This window comes from Protopterus annectens, chromosome 13.part0, assembly GCF_019279795.1.
Source record: "Protopterus annectens isolate FY-2018-M chromosome 13.part0, PAN1.0, whole genome shotgun sequence".
NCBI lineage: Eukaryota > Metazoa > Chordata > Ceratodontiformes > Protopteridae > Protopterus > Protopterus annectens.
Window position 1 is genome coordinate 716788014 of NC_056747.1, and position 19659 is coordinate 716807672.

The following is a 19659-nucleotide window of genomic DNA, read 5'->3' on the forward strand; positions in this document are numbered from 1 at the left end:
TGTGGATAAAAGCGCTTAATATGTTGGATATTCTGTGAATAAAGTGTTGGAATCGCAGAGCAGCCTCCGTTCGTCCTTGTCAGCGTGTTGAGAATCTCCTTTTGAACCTATGTCATGCTTTTCAAGAATGTTTGTATTAATGAAAACCCTCAAAAAAAACAAAAAAGCTAAATACATTTTCAAAATATCATCATCCCCTGATAACTTAGAATACATATATAAAACTATGTACATCTTCAAAAAATGAAGTGTAACTCTCCAGATAGGAACACCTGCCCCAAATTGATAGATGCACCTGCAGGCATTACCTTAACCTAAAAGTAGTTACTCATGCTAAAGCGCATGTTACAGCCTGTGTTCCCACTTACACTGATTGCTGTCTGTTTTTTTATGTGTTCCCATCCCAGATGTCTAAAACAGCTTGTATGCTTTTAGAAAACCATGTTTAGCCCTAAGAAAAAGTGCACTGTCTTTGTTTAAAATTAGATTGTACACTGTTCTGTTAGCAGCCTTAATACTTTAATGCATTTGTATCATTCACTTCCCATAATTTCAAACATTTTCATTAAACTGCTTGCCATTGTACCCTTAAATTTTGCATTTTCCTCAACAAAGAATGATCAGATTTGCACCTGCAGGCAGCTTGTGTCAATGTAAAAAAAAAGTCAGCAATGAGATTAAAAAATGAACTCTACAGACACCTGAAAGTGTGTGTGTAAATGTTATTCAGAGCAGAATGTACAACTGCCTTCAGCTGCAGACTTCTTCACTCCCACTAAGGATATTTGCTAATTGAAAAAAAACAAGATAATATCTTTGCAGGTATAAGAAGCATAGTATTGCCCATGGTTGTCTTATTTTATAAGCCTACTTGCTTATAAAAGCACTTGTCTAAAGCTTAAGCCAAGGGCATTAATCTAGACAGCCACCTTTGCAAAAAATAAGAAAAATGTTTGTAATTATATAGTGTAGTCATTGCACTTTCACACGCACCCCAGCAGGCCAAGATAACAGTGTATTAACTTCTTAAACATGCTTTTTTCCAGCTTTTCTTCTCTTCTTCTCTTGTACTGTAAAGCCTGTATTTCTTACAACTAAAAAGTTACTTTTTTTACTTTAATATTTTCAACACACACAACCTTCTCACTGAAAAGATTCTCCTCACATTTAAATTATCACTGACTGTAATCTGCACAAAACTGCCTTACTATATAGCATGCAGCTTATATCATGAAATATTTTATACAAATACTAATGAAAACACAATTTTTTTACTTATTTTTTTTCCTTTTAGCGACCTTTTAGACATTAATGACATAAAATTGGATGTATGTTTTACAGTTCACCCACAAGTTTAACAGAGCCATTAAAAGTCCAGTCTTTCAAAGACACTTTTACTTGCAGAGCCCTATTTCACAAATGTGATTGATGTTTTATAATCCCCAGTGTTTTCACTAAATTCAGTGTTGCTGGCTTTCCTGTTCATCTCATCTCCCAAACCTAGACTGTAGTTTAAATTCAAGATAATCCTGATTCTTCTAGTCAACTCTTGTGCTTTTCTGTCTTTCAAGCATTTTCCTTTGGAAAATTGGAAAAAAAGGTTTAAATGGCAGTCTCTATTTATCAGCTTTATTGTCAGACAAATGAGAAGCAAAGTCCCCTTCCAGTTGCTGTTTCAGTTTTTGTTGGCTCAACTTTTTCCTCCTTTGCCTGTTCTGCATCAAATGTCTGATCCTCCAGGGAAAAATATATTCTGAAGCCAGGTGGATACAGCAGAATGAATCTTATACTTGCCTGTTGGCATTCCCTAATTGCAGGGATAAATTTGCTTCTCTTCTGTCTGGTGTACAGTGAATAATCATTTTCTACAAATGCTCTGCTGTCTCCAATTTTTAATACATCTTCATTTCAACTTCTGATTTTTCCCCAGTTATCAGTTCATCCAAATAGCTAGTTAAGCTTCTGTTTTTCCAGTCTTTTGTTATTTGAGTTGGTATATTCCTTCAAGGTTTCATTTTATGTTGATCACCTCTGAGTACATTTGATTTATTTTTCCTTGTAATTGCTGAAAGCCATCTCTTTTCCCAAATCTTTAGTTTGAACTGCTTTTTGCTGAACTGCTGTAGGATTCTTCCCAACTAGTGTTTTCTCATCACTTTTTCTGGTTGATTTTCTTTCACATTCTTTAAATTTCTTCTTTGCTGACATCCACTGAATTTTACCCAAGCTGACAGTATCACTGGCTGTTATTTTTCATTTTCTCTTTTCACACTGGATGGGTTGAAATTAAGCTTTTGATCAGCAAGCAGCCATCCTTGGAAGTCCCTTTCTGTCCCTTTTGCTCTCTTTCTTTCTGACTGATAGAAAAACAGAAGTGAAAAGGCCAGCTATTTTCATCAATGTTTACCATTTAATATGTAATTTAATATAATTTGAATGTAAGATGCCTTTTTCTATAGTGTATCTTGAATTCATGATCACTGTTCCAAAGTGTTAAACAATTAAAAGTACTCGTGTACTTTTTCTAAGACCTCTGCATCTGAAATGTTAGCTGTAACAGTTGCAGGTGTCTGTGTAGCACTTCATATATTTTTGTAAAGTACCTCATCCTTTGCATTATGTTCATCTCCTTATCTTCATCTGCTTGATAGTTCTCAGTGGGCTTCTCTTTCAGGCATGTTGTATTCCTGCCATTTGTCTCAGCATTCATTCTCAGAGATATCTGCTGCTTTTCCCACTGCTAGTATGTTTCATCCGTATGCTAGGATCATGAAGACCTTGTCTGGTTTTGGGCATTTGTGTATTGTAGTAAAACATCTTTTATGACTTACTTTATTTGCTGTTAGCATAGAATATCAATTAAACCATTTAACGGGCTATGTTGAAATGAACCAGCTCATGCTAAACTGTGTGTTACTGAACTTTGCCTTAGTCATGCTGTTTCAGCAGTCTTTTTTCTGAAAATGTTGGCATTCTTTTCTTCAGCTATGATCCAGGAGTTTAAAGTAAGTAATGTAGACTCCTTTAAAAGATCATTAGTACAAAATGTTCATATATTGACTGACATTTAATGCGCAGTTACTGTTCATGCAGAATTGAATTACTTAAAGAATATTTACACGTCATTGTGAGCTGATGCTGGTCAAGATTTTGTGTGTTATAAATTGATGCTGTTGATTGAGACTCAACACCTGATTTCTGTGAAATACTGTGTTATGTATACTAGACCTTAGCAGATGTTTTACTTTGTGCTGATAGGGCTACGGTGACAAGCATATTACCCTGTATGATATCCGTGCAGAGCTAAGCTGCAGGTACAAGGATCTGAGAACCCCGTTCCGATCTCCTAATGCAGAAGAAATGTTCAACATGCTGACTAAAGAAACACCAGAAACTTTTTATATAGGTATGCACTAATCCCTCTGTTATTTTGAGCATTGTAACCCTGACAGCTGAAACAGACTTTGCAACTTTGCATGAGTATTGCTCCTACTATTTACTTCTGTGAAAGGAAGTTGTCTTTGATATGGGCAATAAATAAGGAAAGTATCCATTAAATCTATGTTCATATTTCAGCTGGTTCTGTCTATGATGTAGGTAATCCAAATTTGAACAGCAGCGTGAACACTCAGGAACTGACATGGGGAGGGGGACAACTGATAAAGCTCTGCTGAGTCGCTTCTCTTTGAGGGAGTGGGGTCCAAATTTGAATGCTTATTCTCATTGCAGAATCCTTGGTCAGAACCAGATACTTAGTAGGAACACTGGCTTCAAGGGAGGCAGGATAGTCTTGAAAGGGGCTGTGTCACCTAGAGAAGTGAATAACCAGTTCTCACTGGCATCCATTGCACTTCAAACCTTTGGATGGTTATGGACATAGGCAAAGTGTTCAAGGTCTTGAAGCATGAAAAACCCTGGCCTTTGGTGGTTGACAACTATGCGCTCTACTGTTTTGCTGTCATTTGGAAGAACAAATGGTGCTGTGTGGGGCAGCAGCAGGATAGGAGCTTTGATTGCCACTGAGGTGTTTTTGCGGTGAGGGGGGGGGGTGTTCTTTCTTTGTATTCTACTGTGATAGCATTCTAAAACTGTTTATAGAAATATCATTACCAGATGTGGCTTAATCATAAATTTAAGTGTTTGCTTTAACACCTTTTGCCCCGTTTAGCTGCTCAGAGCACCCATTTGTGTTTGGTACTACTTGCTGTGGCAGTAGTCCTATGTAGAGGTTAATTAGCTTTATCCTTTTGGGAAAGAACATAACCAGCACTATATATGTGAAAAATCTGCTTTTCTTGAATGTTTTGCAGCAGTGTTTTGCTAGTTGTAGTCAGCTGATTGTATTCTGAAGTGTTTTTCCTTTCTCCTTTTTCAAGGGAAGCTGATTTCTTGCATTGTAACAGGAATTGCACATAGACGACCTCAGGGAGAGAGTTATGATCAGGCTATCAGGAATGATGATACGGGACTCTGGCAATGCCCTTTCTGTCAGCAGGACAACTTCCCAGAGCTGAGCGAGGTAAAGTAGCTTGTACATCGTAAACTAAACACTTCGTCTGTCAAATCTTCCCCCCATTTATGGATGTACATGTTGAACATGCTAGTATATAGATGATTATATGCACTTTGCTATAAAGTAGTAGTGAACTGCATCCTCCTAATGCAGTACATTCTGAAATAAAGCAAAAATGGCCTTCTGGAACAGAAGCAGACTATACAGCTTTACTTTTTGTGAATGGGATTTAGTAACAAGTGTAGGTGACAGATGAAAGGACTAGTAGGATCAGCTGTCCTAGAGAAGCTTCTGCTGCTGAGAAAGGGCAACTGTGGATGTGATAGTGTTCAATCTCGCCGTTTGTTCTTACACATGGGTTCGGAGCCGATCCTCGGCTCCGTGCCGGCCGCTTGCAAGCTCTGCATCGAGAAGAAGCTCGAGACCATCTAATACCCACAATCCCCCTCTGCCTTTACCTCAGATCTAGTTTGCCGCTGCTGCGTTCGCATCGCTGGGAGCTAGCTCGAGCATCTTAAGTTAAGATATAACTTATTTTTGTTATATTTTATTGAATAATTTGTTCTCATAGATAACAGAAAGGAATAGTTGATATTCTGAGTGTATGTGTGTTTGAGTAGGTTAAATTCTCGGTACCGTTAAGTTTATTAACTGCTTAGAGTTTCTCGGGGCCTACCAACCCTACTTAAATTTGACACCGGACTTGACATTTAAATCGGACTTGACTTTTTTTCACCGGATTTGACTATTGTACTGGACTTGACTCTTATCTTACTTGAAAAATGTCTGATAAAGTGAAATCAGGTTTTAAGCGTTGTCAGTGTGGCCAAAAAATGTCAGTGACTGACAACCATAGTTCCTGCGTCTACTGCCTTGGCCCTCTCCACTTACAAGAGGACTGTTCTATCTGTCACTCTTTTAGTGGGAGGGTCATGACAGATAGGCGCAGGAAACTCATGGACAGAGGTTTATTAAAACCTTCTTTTCAGGAGGCTCTGGATGCTTCTGACCAGGCATCGAAATCCTCGAAGGAATCGAAGACGTCGGAGCCCAAGTCATCGGCTCCGAGCTCTTCGAGTAAAGTTAGATCACCGGTTCCACAGACTTCGGGGCCGAGTGTTCAACTGGTGTCGGTTCCTGAGCCTCGAGCCTTGGAACCGGTGATGGAGCTCCCTCCTTCGACTTTATTGAGGTCGGTTCCGTCTTCGGTTCCTTCGACCCGTTCTTCTTCCAAACTCTCCGATGTCGATGTAGATCGTGTGGTGCAGAAGTTATTGGAGCATTCGGCCCCGTCCAAACTTATTTCAGTTTCCACCCAGTTGGTGTCGAAACTTGAAGGCCTTCCAGTGTCTCCATCCATTCCACCTCCGAGACCTGTCCAGTCTTTGGAGCCGGAAGAGGTTGATCTTCTGATTGTGGAGCCCTCGGGTCCAGAACCGTCCTTTTCTCGGTCTGTTCCCCTCACCTCGACTCCGTCGGACCCGATACAGGAGTCTCGGAGCCGACGTTCTGTCCTTGGTTCCGGGGCCGAGAGTCGAACCGACGTTTCGGTTCTGACTCTCCCCCTCGGGGCCTCGGCGCGGATCGATTCGGCTCCGTCCTCGGGGTCGATGCCTTCGGTGCCTGTTTCGGGGATTCTTCCCATTTCTTCGGAACCGGGAGAGTCTTCGATTCGGGACCCGGGGGCATTCGACCTAATGAGGAAGGTGTTGTCTACCCAGACAACCACATCAGTGGAAGCAACCTCTCCTCCCCATAAAGGGCCGTTATCCTCCTCTGCACCCACGGCCACATCCAAGCGTCGAGCACCAGTGTCTCAGCCACCCCTGGAGGGTGCCCCCTCTTCCTCGGAGGCTTCTTCGGATGCTCCCCACGAAGAAGTCCCTAGGAAAAGACTGCGTAAGAGGAGACACTTGGATTCTCCACAAGAATCCTTGACATCCGATACTGACTTAGATGAGTCAGAAGGGTCCCCTAAGTCACCTTCAGAAGATGTCTCTTTTTCGGACATTCTGGAGATCCTCAAACAGAGAGGTGACTGGCAGTCCCTTCCCCCTTCTGAGGATGAGTCAGTTTTGCTGAAGGCATTCGGTGCTCACCCTTCTTCCTCCTGGGTCACTCCGCCCTTCAACGAATTGATGGAACTTATTGCTCGAAGGGCGTGGGAGGCTCCTGACACAGTGGAACCAGTCCCAAGGAAACCCAATAAATATATCACTGCACCTCAGGACAAGACCTACTTAACAAAAGGAGTTCCAGTGGACGCTATGGTGGTGGCAGCGGCCACGAAAAAGGAGATGTCGGAATCTTCCTCATCTGTCCATCCCCCTAATAAAGATTCTAGGACTATGGACAGGTACGGGAAGCGCATTTTTAGTTCAGCGGCTTTTTCCATGCGATCCCTGAACTATTTGACCCATTTTACACGACTACAGAGGGATCTAGTCAAAGAGTTGGGAGATACCCTCCAGGGTACTACAGATGCTGCTGTCTCAGAGAAAGTGACAGCGCAACTTAATACCCTTACATCCATTGTGAACTCGTCCATGAGGCTGATTTCTTACGCAGCCGAAGGTTCGAGTAGGGCAGCAGCTTCAGCGATTGCTCTTCCCAGACAATCCTGGATGCGCTTATGTTCATTTGCGGAAGCCTTCAAGTCTTCCTTTACTAACGCCCCATTTGATGGTGCCACTCTCTTTGGCCCCAAAGTAAAGGAGACCCTTACCCGGTGTGAACAGGAGGGAAAGACTCTGTCTGCTGTCGGAGTCCGTTTTTCCACCCCAACCTGACCGTACCCCAAAGGGCAACGTGGTGGAAAAATGTGGTTTCGAAAACCCCAAGGATCTTTCCCAGGCACACAGGGTGATGCCCCTTCTAGAGGCAGAGGAGGGGGCAGAGGTGGAAGACGCGGCCCTGGAGGCAGAGGGTCCGCAGCATCAAGGTGACAGGGATACACTCCCTGGTAAACCTTTCCAGCACTCCTGAGAGGAGGCCTGACTGTCCTACTCTGGAGGCAGTCGGGGGTCGCTTAGCTTTATACCCTCAGGCCTGGCAAAATATAACTACAGACAAGTGGGTAAAAAGCGTGGTTACCAGAGGTTACAACATACCCTTTCTATCCCATCCCATTCCAAAGAAAAGACTCCCAGATGTACCGCCCCATCTGCGGGAGCCAGCAGCTATAGAAATTTCAAAGCTGCTAGAAAAAGAGTCATCCAACCAGTCCCAGCGGACCAGCAAGGATTCGGGACTTACTCAAGGTTCTTTTTAGTTCCAAAGAAAACAGGGGACTGGAGGCCCATCCTGGACCTAAGAGACCTCAATACCTTCGTCAAGAAAGAAAAGTTCCGAATGGTCACGCTTCAATCGATCCTTCCATTCTTACAGAAGGACGACTGGATGTGCTCAATAGATCTAGAGGATGCATACTACCACATCAAAATGGCCAGGGCATCCAGAGATCATTTGCGCTTCCGGCTGGGAGCCAGTCACTTTCAATTTCGAGCCCTGCCCTTTGGTCTGACCTCAGCCCCCAGGGTCTTCACCAAATGCATGGCAGTGGTAGCATCTCACTTGAGACGCCAAGGATTCCAGGTGTTTCCGTATCTGGACGACTGGCTCCTTTCTGCCACCACCCAGCGTCAACTATTACATGCCAGAGACTATACTCTTCAACTGTGTGTTCACCTAGGAATTTCCGTAAACTTCGGAAAATCCTTACTTCAGCCATCACAGAGTATCTTGTTCATAGGAGCAGAATTAAACACACGTCAGTTAATTCTAAGACTTCCTCCAGAAAGGATACTATCACTTCAGACCATATCGTCTTCTTCTCTTGTCCAGGAAATCTCCAGCAAAACTGGTACTGAAGGTTTTGGGACTCATGTCAGCTTCTCTTATTGCAATACCCTTGGGAAGGCTGCACATGAGAGTCCTACAATGGTTACTGTTTGCACAATGGTCGTTCCAACAACTACCTCTAACACACGAGATTCTTATAACGAAAACATGCAAAACACATCTAAACTGGTGGCTTCAAACGTGCAACCTTTCCAAGGGGAGACCATTTGTGCTACCCACGCCTACAGTTACGGTGACCACGGACGCTTCCCTGATAGGGTGGGGGGGCATCTTTCAGGGACAGACAGTCCAAGGCGAATGGACCAATTTGGAGTACAATATGCACATCAATGTTCTAGAGTTGAGGGCAGTGTTTCTAGCGTTGCAACACTTTGCTCCCCTTCTTCCTCTGGGAACTATTGCAGTTCAGACAGACAACATGTCGGTAGTCTGGTACATAAACAAGCAAGGGGGAACCAAGTCCTATCAGCTATGCAGAGAGGCCATGAGAATCTGGCAATGGGCGGAGTCCACGGGTCGCTTTCTAATAGCAACGCACATCCCGGGGTCATCCAACGTCATAGCCGACAGGCTGAGCAGAGCAATTCTGTTACCGCACGAGTGGTCCCTAAAACAGTCAGTGGCGAAAAGGATTTTTCGCACGTGGGGCCAGCCTTCCTGCGATCTGTTTGCGTCTCCAATGTACGCCAAATGCAGGAGCTACTTTGCCCTATTAGCCTCCAGGGGAAGTCCCCAGGGACGCACTGATTCACGATTGGCCCCCGGGACTCCTGTACGCATTTCCCCTGATATCAAAGTTTCTCCAGAAAGCCAGGAACCTACACAGGACAATAATCCTCATTGCCCCATTCTGGCCTCGTCAAATTTGGTTTCCCTTCCTGAAGACACACTGCATTCGGGGACCCTGGATTCTGGACCCAGAGCCAGATCTATTGACTCACTCGTCAGGGGCTCCCCATCCCGCGCTCTTGTCCCTCCATCTAGCAGCTTGGTTGCTCCAATTCCCAACTTAGCCAGGTCTGATCTTCTTTCGCCAGCAGTTCGGAATATATTGGTGGCTTCTCATAAAGCTTCCACTACTAAAACATATTCTAGTAAATGGAAGCGATTTGTATTCTGGGCGAATACACAGCAAGTGGATCCTTTTATAGCTCCTTTGAATAAAATATTAGAGTTTTTAACGGACTTGTTCCATCAGGGTGCTTCTCCTGCTACACTGAGGGTTCAATTGGCTGCCATTTCAAATTTCCATGTGGAAGAATGTGGGGCTCCTGTTATGGCCCACAGACTTTGTAAAGCCTTTTTAAAAGGGGTTTTTCATATTAGACCACCAGTTAGATCTCCTACGTCACCTTGGAGTCTAAACTTGTTGTTATCTAAATTAATGTTGCCCCCCTTTGAACCAGCCTCCTCTTGCCCATTAAAATTTTTGTCCTGGAAGACTCTCTTTTTGGTAGCCATTACATCCGCTAGGCGAGTATCTGAACTTCAGGCTCTCTCCATCAAGCACCCTTATTTGATCTTTCACTCTGACAGAGTTTCTCTTCGAACTAATTCATCCTTCCTCCCTAAAGTGTGTTCTATTAACAATATTAATCAGTCCATTGAATTACCCACCTTCTGCAAGAATCACTCCAACAAAATGGAGTATATGTTGCACAAATTAGATGTTCACAGACAACTAAGGTTTTACTTGGATAGAACAAAAGATCACAGAAAAACTGATCAACTTTTTGTGGCCTTTGCTGATAACAGGAAAGGACTAGCGGTTACCAAAAGAACTCTTTCTAAGTGGTTAACGGATTGTATAATCTATGTCTATGATTCCTCAAATCAGACTCTTTTACACAAACCCAAAGGACATTCCACAAGGTCAGTGTCTACATCTCTGGCTCATGCAGCCCGCCTACCACTAGACGCTATTTGTGCGGCTGCTACTTGGTCTAAGCCACATACATTCATTTCTCATTATAAGGTAGACAAGGTTTCTAGGGACAGGGCAACCTTTGGTTCCACTGTGCTCAAGAACGTCCTTCCGTGAGTTCCTCAGGAACAAGGAGCTAGGGACGCTACCCATGTGTAAGAACAAACGGCGAGATTTAACACTATCACATATAGAAGTTATGTCCTTACCATAACGTTCCATGTGGAGTGTTCATCTCGCCTTTGTTCTTACATTCCCACCCTCCCGCCCTTAAGAAGAACGTTCTTTTTTGATGCCTGGCCGGGGGCATTCTGCTTCTGCTTTGCAGATGTTGTGTACATAGTTGGCATGTATATATATGTGTATGTGTCTATATATATATATAGTTATATATAGACTCTTAGTTCTGTGCATATGTGATGTAAGCATGAATGTGCTCTCTCTAGAGACTGGTTTGCTTGCAAACTAGATCTGAGGTAAAGGCAGAGGGGGATTGTGGGTATTAGATGGTCTCGAGCTTCTTCTCGATGCAGAGCTTGCAAGCGGCCGGCACGGAGCCGAGGATCGGCTCCGAACCCATGTGTAAGAACAAAGGCGAGATGAACACTCCACATGGAACGTTATGGTAAGGACATAACTTCTATTTTCAGCCGCTGGTGATCACCTTCTGTTTGGTACTAGTAGAAGTAACTATCAGTTCACTTGGTTATGATACCAGATTTCAGAAAGACTGAGTAGCATTTCTGCCCTTTGAATAGGGTGTGGGATTAGGCACATCAGTCAGTTAAGGAGATTGATGATCCTACAGGCTGTTAGAAAGTTTGGGCGACAGACAGTACTGAATGTGTAGTAGGTGAAAGCATATACACATAGAATGGGACCATATGATTCTGATCACTGTGCTGGCATTTAGTATCACTGGCACATATAAAAGTGTGAGTGGACAAGAGAATGATGCAAACATAATGTGGTACTGTTTTATTTTTTTGTTTTTTAATGAAGGATTGAATGTTTTTAATTGAGACTTTATTCAGGCAGATCTGTTTGGTTATTAGATTAATCTAGTTTTTCTTAATGATGGTGAGTAAGCACAAGAAAGCTTGTTTTCACATAGTTGTTCTATGCATTATGTAGTGGAATTGCAGCATTCTGTTCAGTCATTATAAATAGGTTCATAGATATAATTACTAAGTTACATGCCCTTGCAGGCTGTTTTAAGCCTTGCCAGTTTCCTTTTTGGTGCTTGAATTTAACCTATCCTGGTTGGTGTTACATTAGTCTTATCCATACCATGCTTGATAATTATGTATTAAGCCTAGTGAAAGTAATCGAGACAGTACCATAGATAGTTTGAGGGGGACCATGCATGGGATGAAACATTTAGGAGCTGCTTCTGTCTGTTAGTAGTACAGAACAGTCCTGAGGTATTTTTATTACCCATCCATAGATCAAAATAGTGCTTTAATGTGGACAACAGAGTTGAACTTCATTTTATTTTTATTTTTCATTTTACATGGATGGGAAGCCTTCCAGAGCAGTGGCATCCTCTGCAAGATATACCTGTCCCTCCAAACTGTTTTTTGATGTTGCACAAGAGGTTTAGATCCCTGCACTGAGTATTTCTAATCCTAGTTGACTTGCTGATGTGCAGTAGATCCGTCTTTATTGGGTCAGTGCCTTTTATGCCAGACACAGGTTCATAAGTCACCTCTTAAGTTGTAGGATACCGAGAATAGTTACAGGCCTTTGAGGTGGTCGATGTAGGACATAATGTTTAGGCCTTGTGCCCTTTATTAAGGTATCTCAGTGAGCATTCTGGTTGTATATGCCTTGACAGATGCATTCCAAAGGTGTCATCATACTGAATAATTGGCCTAATGAGAGTTGAGTAAGGGGTGCAGTGACATCTCTAGATCTAGTCGTAATTGGATTGTTTATAAACTGTGCAATACATAACTTTCTCATGACTGGACACATGGTGGTCGAAAGTTAGGTCACTGTCCACGTAAGTTTCTAAATCCCCAAACAAGTGGGTCATCTGTCAAGGGTGTATTGCCAGTGTGGTAGTTCTCCAGGGTCGATGCCTTTCTAAAGGAAAAGATTATGTATTTTTTGGGCATTTAGTTTGTCCCTGATTCTGGCAACAGTTAATTGTCTGAGAGAAACCTTCCTGCAGGAAGACTAAGTTATTTAGAGATTCATTAACTGTTCCTTGCTTGCAGTCATCTGCAAACTTAGTCAGCCAGAGCCCTTTGGTATTTTACTTTAGATAAATAGGTGCCAAACAGGAAAGATTTCAGCACCTAGCCCTGGGGGAACACCACTGGTGACTGGTCTCTTTGTGAATGTAACTTTCCCTATTTTGATCATCTGCATCTTATCTGGGAACCAGCTGACAATCCTTTCTGTAATGTAGGGGTTTATTTTAACTTTCTTTTTATATTAGAGTGGGGGATTCTGTCAAGTAAGGTCTTGCTGAGCCTAATTAATAATTAGAAAATGGAAATCAAAGTCTAAACCAACTTTACTAGAAGTAACAGAGATAAAATAACTGGAACTGGAATCTTTAGAAAAGGGTAGGAGTAAATTGCACAGGAAAAAAATAGGAAGTGTGGGGTCACTACATGGAGAGGAGGAACAATGTTTAAAAGAAGGCAGGATCTGAATGAGCTATGTAATGGTTGACTGACAGTGGCTGTATTAAAAGTGATGTATAATGTTTGTTGCTACAGTTGTGTTGGCACGGTTGTAAGGTATAATGTTTGCAACTGTGATTGTGCCGCTGTGATTTATTTTCATTTATTTAAATGTAAGATCGTCTATGTCACACATGATGGTTTAAACCTTTGTCAGGTTAAGCTGTGCTATGGTGAGACTTTCAAAGAAGTCCACTAGGCTGATTAAACATGACTTGTCCTTGAATTCAAACTGAAACTGGTCCAGTTTTTGGATGTTCCTGTGTCTATTGATTAGTTCCATGATAAGTCTTTCTATGGCTTTGCATATGAGGCTTGTCAGATTTGTGGGTCTGTAATTGCCTTTGTCTGTGGATGGGTCTTTTATGGAGTGCAATGACTGTTACTGTTCTCCATTCGCTTGAAACAAAGCGTGTATGGAGGTTGAGGTTGAAGAGTGTTGCTGGGAGTGGCTTAATTGTGCTTCATTATATTTAAGACGCATCCAGAGATATTGATAGGACCTATCAATCCAATACTTACAGCTTTTGGTAGCACTTTCAGTACTTGGTCTTGTGTGATAGTTATAAGATAATCTTTTTCAGCTGTAACTTGTGGGATAGATGAAGGGGGAAGAGGGGTAAAGTTTGAGCTGAATTTAGCAGCCATTAGGTTAGCCTCAGTGTAGATAACATCATTAACAGTCAGCTCAGCATATTGCTGCATCGTGCTTCTGAGATAACTAAGAAGTCCTTAAGGTTAGCTTTGCCTTGGCTGGCTGTTTTATCCTCAAACTTGGCTTTTGGTGGATTTTATTAAGCTCCTGAGTTTTTGTTTCAGTGACACAGGATCTTTCATTCTGCAAAATACTCTTCCACATCTTGTAAAAGACATAGTTTATAGTCATTTAAAAGAAAACTCATTTATGGCAGTAGAATAAAAATGGTAATAAAAGAAAGTCATATGGAAAAGAGGATCATTTGTTGTTAAAGTCATAGTGGAGAACTGTAAAAAGGGGAAGAATCGTAAGTATGACATGGATTGACTATAAAAAAGCATTTGACATTATCCAACATTCATGGATAAAAAAAGTGCTTAAAATGTATAAGGTACACCCTGTTAGATTACATTACAGTGACCATAAAACAGTGGCAAACCACTTTGCAGTTAAGCCATTATAAAGGATGAATTATTATTCCAGGTATAAAAATTGAAAGAGGGATATTCCAGGGTGACTCTCTCACAGTTGATATTCTGTCTTGCCCTTAACCCATTAAACTGTCTACTTAACAAATCAGGCCATGGCTATAATTTGGCTTCTTGAAACAACAAAGTGTAAAGACTTGCATCTTCTGTTTGTCGATTTAATATTGTATAGCTCATCAGATGAGGAACTGAAATCAGAACTGCAAGTACGTCAAAACTTTTTCAGATGATATAAAAATATCATTTGGTCTTGATAAATGTGCAAAAGCAACCTTTAAAGCAGGAAGACTGCAGCACCAGAAAAACATCAGTTTTGGACAAGAATGTGAGATAAAAAAACTTAAATAAGAGGGAGTGTGTAAATATTTGGGAATGGATGAAGGACCAACAATAAAACATGAACAAATGCAAATAAAACTTAGTAAGGAATATTTTAGAAGGCTTGAATTAATTTTGAAAACAGTGTTGACATCTAGAAACAAAATTCAAGCTGTAAACCAGTTTGCCCTTCCTGTCCTAACTTACAGTTTTGGAGTGATTGACTGGCCCCAAAAGGTGTTGGATAGATTAGATAGGAAAACAAGAAGGATGCTTCATGCTCATCAAATGATTTATAAAAATCAGTACATACCAAAATGATGTATTCCCCATTCCGAAGGAGGTGTGGGCCTCCTTGAAATTAATTACATGTATAGATCTGCAGTCGTGGGACTGCACACATACCTGTTGACCTCACAAGACCCAAACATAGTGAAAGTTTTGAAACATGAGGAGAATAAATCTAAGATGACTTCCCTATTTAGTCTAGCAGAAGCATATTGCTGTCAAGCAGGAATGGAAATCAAGCCAGAAGTAGGTAAAGATCAGGCAGCAACTGAATGTGCAAATACATAAAAGAAAGAATATAAGGTGAAGGATCAGATGAGGAGGCAAGAAATGTGGAAAATGCATAAATATCGTGGCAAGTATAGAAAACTACTTTGCCCTGATTCCCCCTCTGGGGAAGTCAGCAAGGGATGTGCATGTACTCGATTGGCCCACAGGACTACTTTTTACGCCTTCTCTCCCTTTCCCTTGATACCAAAGGTTCTTCAGAAAGCCAACACGTTGAGAAGCGCATTGATTCTCATTGCACCATACTGGCCTCAGCAAATTTCGTTCTCCTTTCTGTGGACCCATCTCCTGGAGGAACCATGGATCCTAGACCCAGTCCCAAACTTCCTGACCCATTTGTCGGGGACGTTCCATCCATCTATCCAGACCCTAAAGTTGACAGTGTGGCTGCTCCAGTTCCACAAATAGCCAGGCTCCATGACTTCTCCCCAGTAGTTAGCATATTTTGATTTCTTCTCATAAGCCTTCTACCAGAAAACTGTACTCTGGCAAATGGAAAAGATTTTCACACTGGGCCTCCAAAAACAATATAGATCCCTTTACAGCTCCCATCACAGCATTGCTAGAATTTCTCACTAAACTTTTTAACGAGGGTGTGGCAGCAGCTACAGTTAGAGTCCAGCTAGCCGCTATATCCAACTTTAATATTGGGGAAATGGGACTGGAAATCATGTCCCACAAACTCTGTAAGGCCTTTCTAAAGGGGATTTTCCTGCTAAAACCTCCAGCTCCATGGGATCTAAATTTTGTTCGATCCTCTTCAATTTTGCCTCCCTTTTTTTTTACCTACATCATCATGTGACTTAAAGTTTTTGTCATAGAAGACACTTTTCTTGGTGGCCATAACCTCTGCCAGATGAGTATCTGAACTCCAAGCTCTTTCTATACGTCCTCCTTGCATAGTTTTCATAGACAGAGTCTCCTTACGTACTAATCCTTCCTTTCTACCCAAGGTGTACTCGGAGACCAGTCTAAATCAATCTGTTGAATTACCAGTGTTCTTTCCAAACGGTGGCAACAGGGCAGAATATAGATACACCAGTTGGATGTACATAGGCAGTTGCACTTCTACATGCATAGAACTAAAGATTTTAGAAAGTTTGTCCAATTTTTTGTGCCTTTTTCAGATAAAAAGAAAGGCTTGCCAGTCTCAAAAGTGACATTGTCAAAATGACCCGCAGATTGCATTTCCTTCACATATAGCGCTCAAAACAGACAATTACCAGGCAAAGTGAAGGGCCATTCCACAAGAGCTATTGCAACTTCCTCTGCCTTCCAGGCCAGACTCCCTTTGGATTCTATTTATGCAGCAGCCACACGGGTAAGACCTCATACCTTTATCACTCATTACAAAGTAGATGTGGCCTCCTGCAACAGGGCTGCCTTTGGGTCCACTGTTCTGAAGAGTTTATTCCCTTGAGACACACAAGAAAGAAGGTGCTAGGGACACTGTCCCAACCAGCACAGAATGAGGGCGAGATAGGACAACATAACATTAAGAAGTTATGTACTCACCATAACATTCCATGTTTGTTGTCCATCTTGCCTTCATTCTTGCGTCCCACCCTCTTTCCCCTTCCTTCGTTCCTGGAGGATTGGGCAGATATTTCTATTTTTAATTGGATTATGGAGTCTCTGATTCCCTTCTGGATCTTGTCTACACAAGTTGATTCATTCTTACATGATATTTATGCTTTCTGTTGCAAACAAGATCTGGGTAATCTTCCCTGAGCATCATGGGATAAGGCATAGCATCAAGCCATTGGAAGCTCTCGAGCTTTTGAATTAGGCCGTGGTTCTGAACCCAACCAGCATAGAATGAAGGCGGGATGGACAACAAACATGGAACGTCACGGTGAGTACATAACTTCTTATTTACATAACTGTTAGCAATGTGGGGTGCCCATTGCTACTCCTCTGTTTTGGACATAAAGTTGTTTTCGAAATAAAAGCACATTATTCGACAAAACCATATGTAATAAGCCACATAGCAGATTAATATACTGCTGTGGGTATTTAGTGAAATCTAACAAATATTCTTTCATGTATGAAACTCCAGTGTTGTTGGGTATTACAGTGAATAGTGAATCCACATATAAAATTACAAAAATATAATCAGTAACATTTACATTCTGAGAACAGTGGCTTAGCTATGGTAGATCTTAGATAGTTTGTTGATGTCTCTTAACACTATTATGTCCATTCCATTTATTTATTGGCTTCCTAAGCTGCATAAATCTAGGACTAAGCCTTTTGCTGGAGTGATTGTGTTGCACATTAGCAAATCAGGTGAGCAGAATAACATTAAAAGAGAAAAATATATTGCCAGAAGACATCTGTGCCGCAGTCCAAATGTAAGGAATAGAAAGTTGGTAATATTTGGCTGTAGAATTACAAAACAGCGTAGTAAAGAGAAAAAGAACAGAACATTAGTTATAAAACAAATGCAAGTGATATAGAATTTCCTACAATATTCAACCCCCTCCCCCCCAGAATAAATACTGTAGAGACTGGGGAATAGTATGATGTATCATCAAGTAGTCAGATTTGTAGGAGTCATTTCCTGTACTTTAGTAAATCACTATATGAGCAGAATATCAAGAAAAGATATAAATGTAATGCCATAAGACATACATTTGTGCCTCATAAGAAAGTTAATCCAGTGTATAAATACATGAGTAAATAAGTGAATGAAGATATATTTTTTTCATTGGTGGTACTGGAGAGCAGAATTACTTTCAAATCCTTTCCTATCCAGTAGCAGCTGTCAATTAGACATGAAACTGCAAAGATCCCTAAGTGCAGTGACAGTCTTAACGCCCCAGGAAACATGTGGTGGAGGGGACTGTTGATTCATATTGGTCTACAAAAATATACATTGAACAAAGGCTTGAAACAAGCTCTGAGATATACACAGACCAGGGCCATTCAGGAAAAAAGAAGCAGTTCTATTACAGAAGGTATAAAAGAGGACAGTGACTGACACTGATTACAACCACATGACAATGGCATGGGAATGCACCACTACTACCCTATGTCTAGCATGACTCGTACAAAGTGTACTTGAAATGGATAGTGGGAAAGAGAAAATATTGAAGAAAAACAAGATCATGTTGATATGTCAAGCTCCATTAGCAACCATTTTGTGGAAAAGCACATTACAATTCTGTAAGAAACACTGTGACTGATTTTGAGGTGTTAAAATAGCTCAGGAAATGAAGATAGTGAAAAAACTAGTTTTTTTTTAGTTCTAATGTGCAGTTTTCCTTTGGTAGTATTTTAAAAGTGAGAAAAAGTAGCATATTGGAAGAAAGCTATGGTGGCTATATTAAAGACCCATTAGACCCAGTTTTGCATAGATCAATTTCAGTCTTAAACCATGACTGTAAAGTGTTTGTCTGTACTAGCTAAAAGAATGGTAAAGGTATTTCCAGAACTGACAGATATGGATCCGTGATTTTTTTATTTTTTGGGGGGGGGTGGACAAGCATTTTACGCCATTAATAGAACGGTGATAATCCAAAGGCAAGCAGACTGTAAGAAAATACCATTGTTCTTTGTGGGACTTGATACAGAGAATGCATCTGACTGACTAGACTGGGATTTTGAGTGTTTCAGTGGAAGCATTTGGATTCCTGGATACAGTAGTAAGGTTAATTAGGAGAATACATTAAAGATCAGAGGTAAGAAATAAAGCAGAAGGTTTCCTGTCTGATAAGTTGTTTGAATATAGGAACCAGGCAAGTCTTGTCTTCCCCCTTTATTTGCTTTAAATTTTAGAACCACTGGCAAAGAAAATAAGGGACTCTGAAATTTTGGGATATAATTGGTATGGTAGTAAAGAAAATTTGGCTTTATTTGCTAATATTTTTTGTATGTGATAATCCAGAAAAGGATATCTGTGTATTTGGAACATTTTGAGACAGTTTCAGGCCTTTCCGGGATATAAAATTAGTGAAGGTAAAACAAAGGCTATAGCCATAAATGATATACCCACTCATAAATTGGTTCAACAACACCCACGTTTTATGATAAGACAAAGTATTTAGGAGTGTGAATTAAAAAGGTTTTTTTATGACAGCTAAGGGGGTATGTAGGAAGAGACTAAACAAAAGATAATACAAAAACTTAGAAACCTGAAGGTCTTGTTTATGGTCTCCTCTTCTCCCTTCCATCAGCTTTCCAGTTTGTTACAACAGATGTTTCAGATTTTGCTTGGGCTTGTATTGACAGGGGTGAAAGTGCAAAGTCTGTGGAATCAAGACTGACAAAACACATCAACATATGAGTTGAATGCAGTAATTGCCTCATGTACACAGACAACCCTCTAAATCCTGCCACCCAACACTACAACCTGTGAGAGATGCACTTATATAGTCAAACTGGAAGCAAAGCTCTCTTCACCCAAGACTGGACTAGACAGTCAAGAAGAGAAGGTAAACACTTGCACCTCACCACACTCAGGACATAGTCCCTCAAAACGTACACCACCAAAACACACACACAGAAACACAAAACACACACCTACATTCGCGGAGGCTCTCTGTAAAAACCTGCCCAAGGAACAGGGACCTCCAAAGCAGAAA

General features: G+C 41.3%; 1 protein-coding gene across 1 annotated transcript in view; it reads left to right on the forward strand.

The window, feature by feature from the left end:
* Nucleotides 1-19659, forward strand: part of SUPT6H (SPT6 homolog, histone chaperone and transcription elongation factor) — a 2620423-nt gene that overhangs the window by 1725462 nt on the left and 875302 nt on the right. The window contains exons 25-26 of the mRNA XM_044054882.1: nt 3259-3406; nt 4377-4519. Of these exons, the coding sequence (XP_043910817.1) occupies nt 3259-3406; nt 4377-4519 (291 nt within the window). The remainder of the gene's footprint in view (nt 1-3258; nt 3407-4376; nt 4520-19659) is intronic.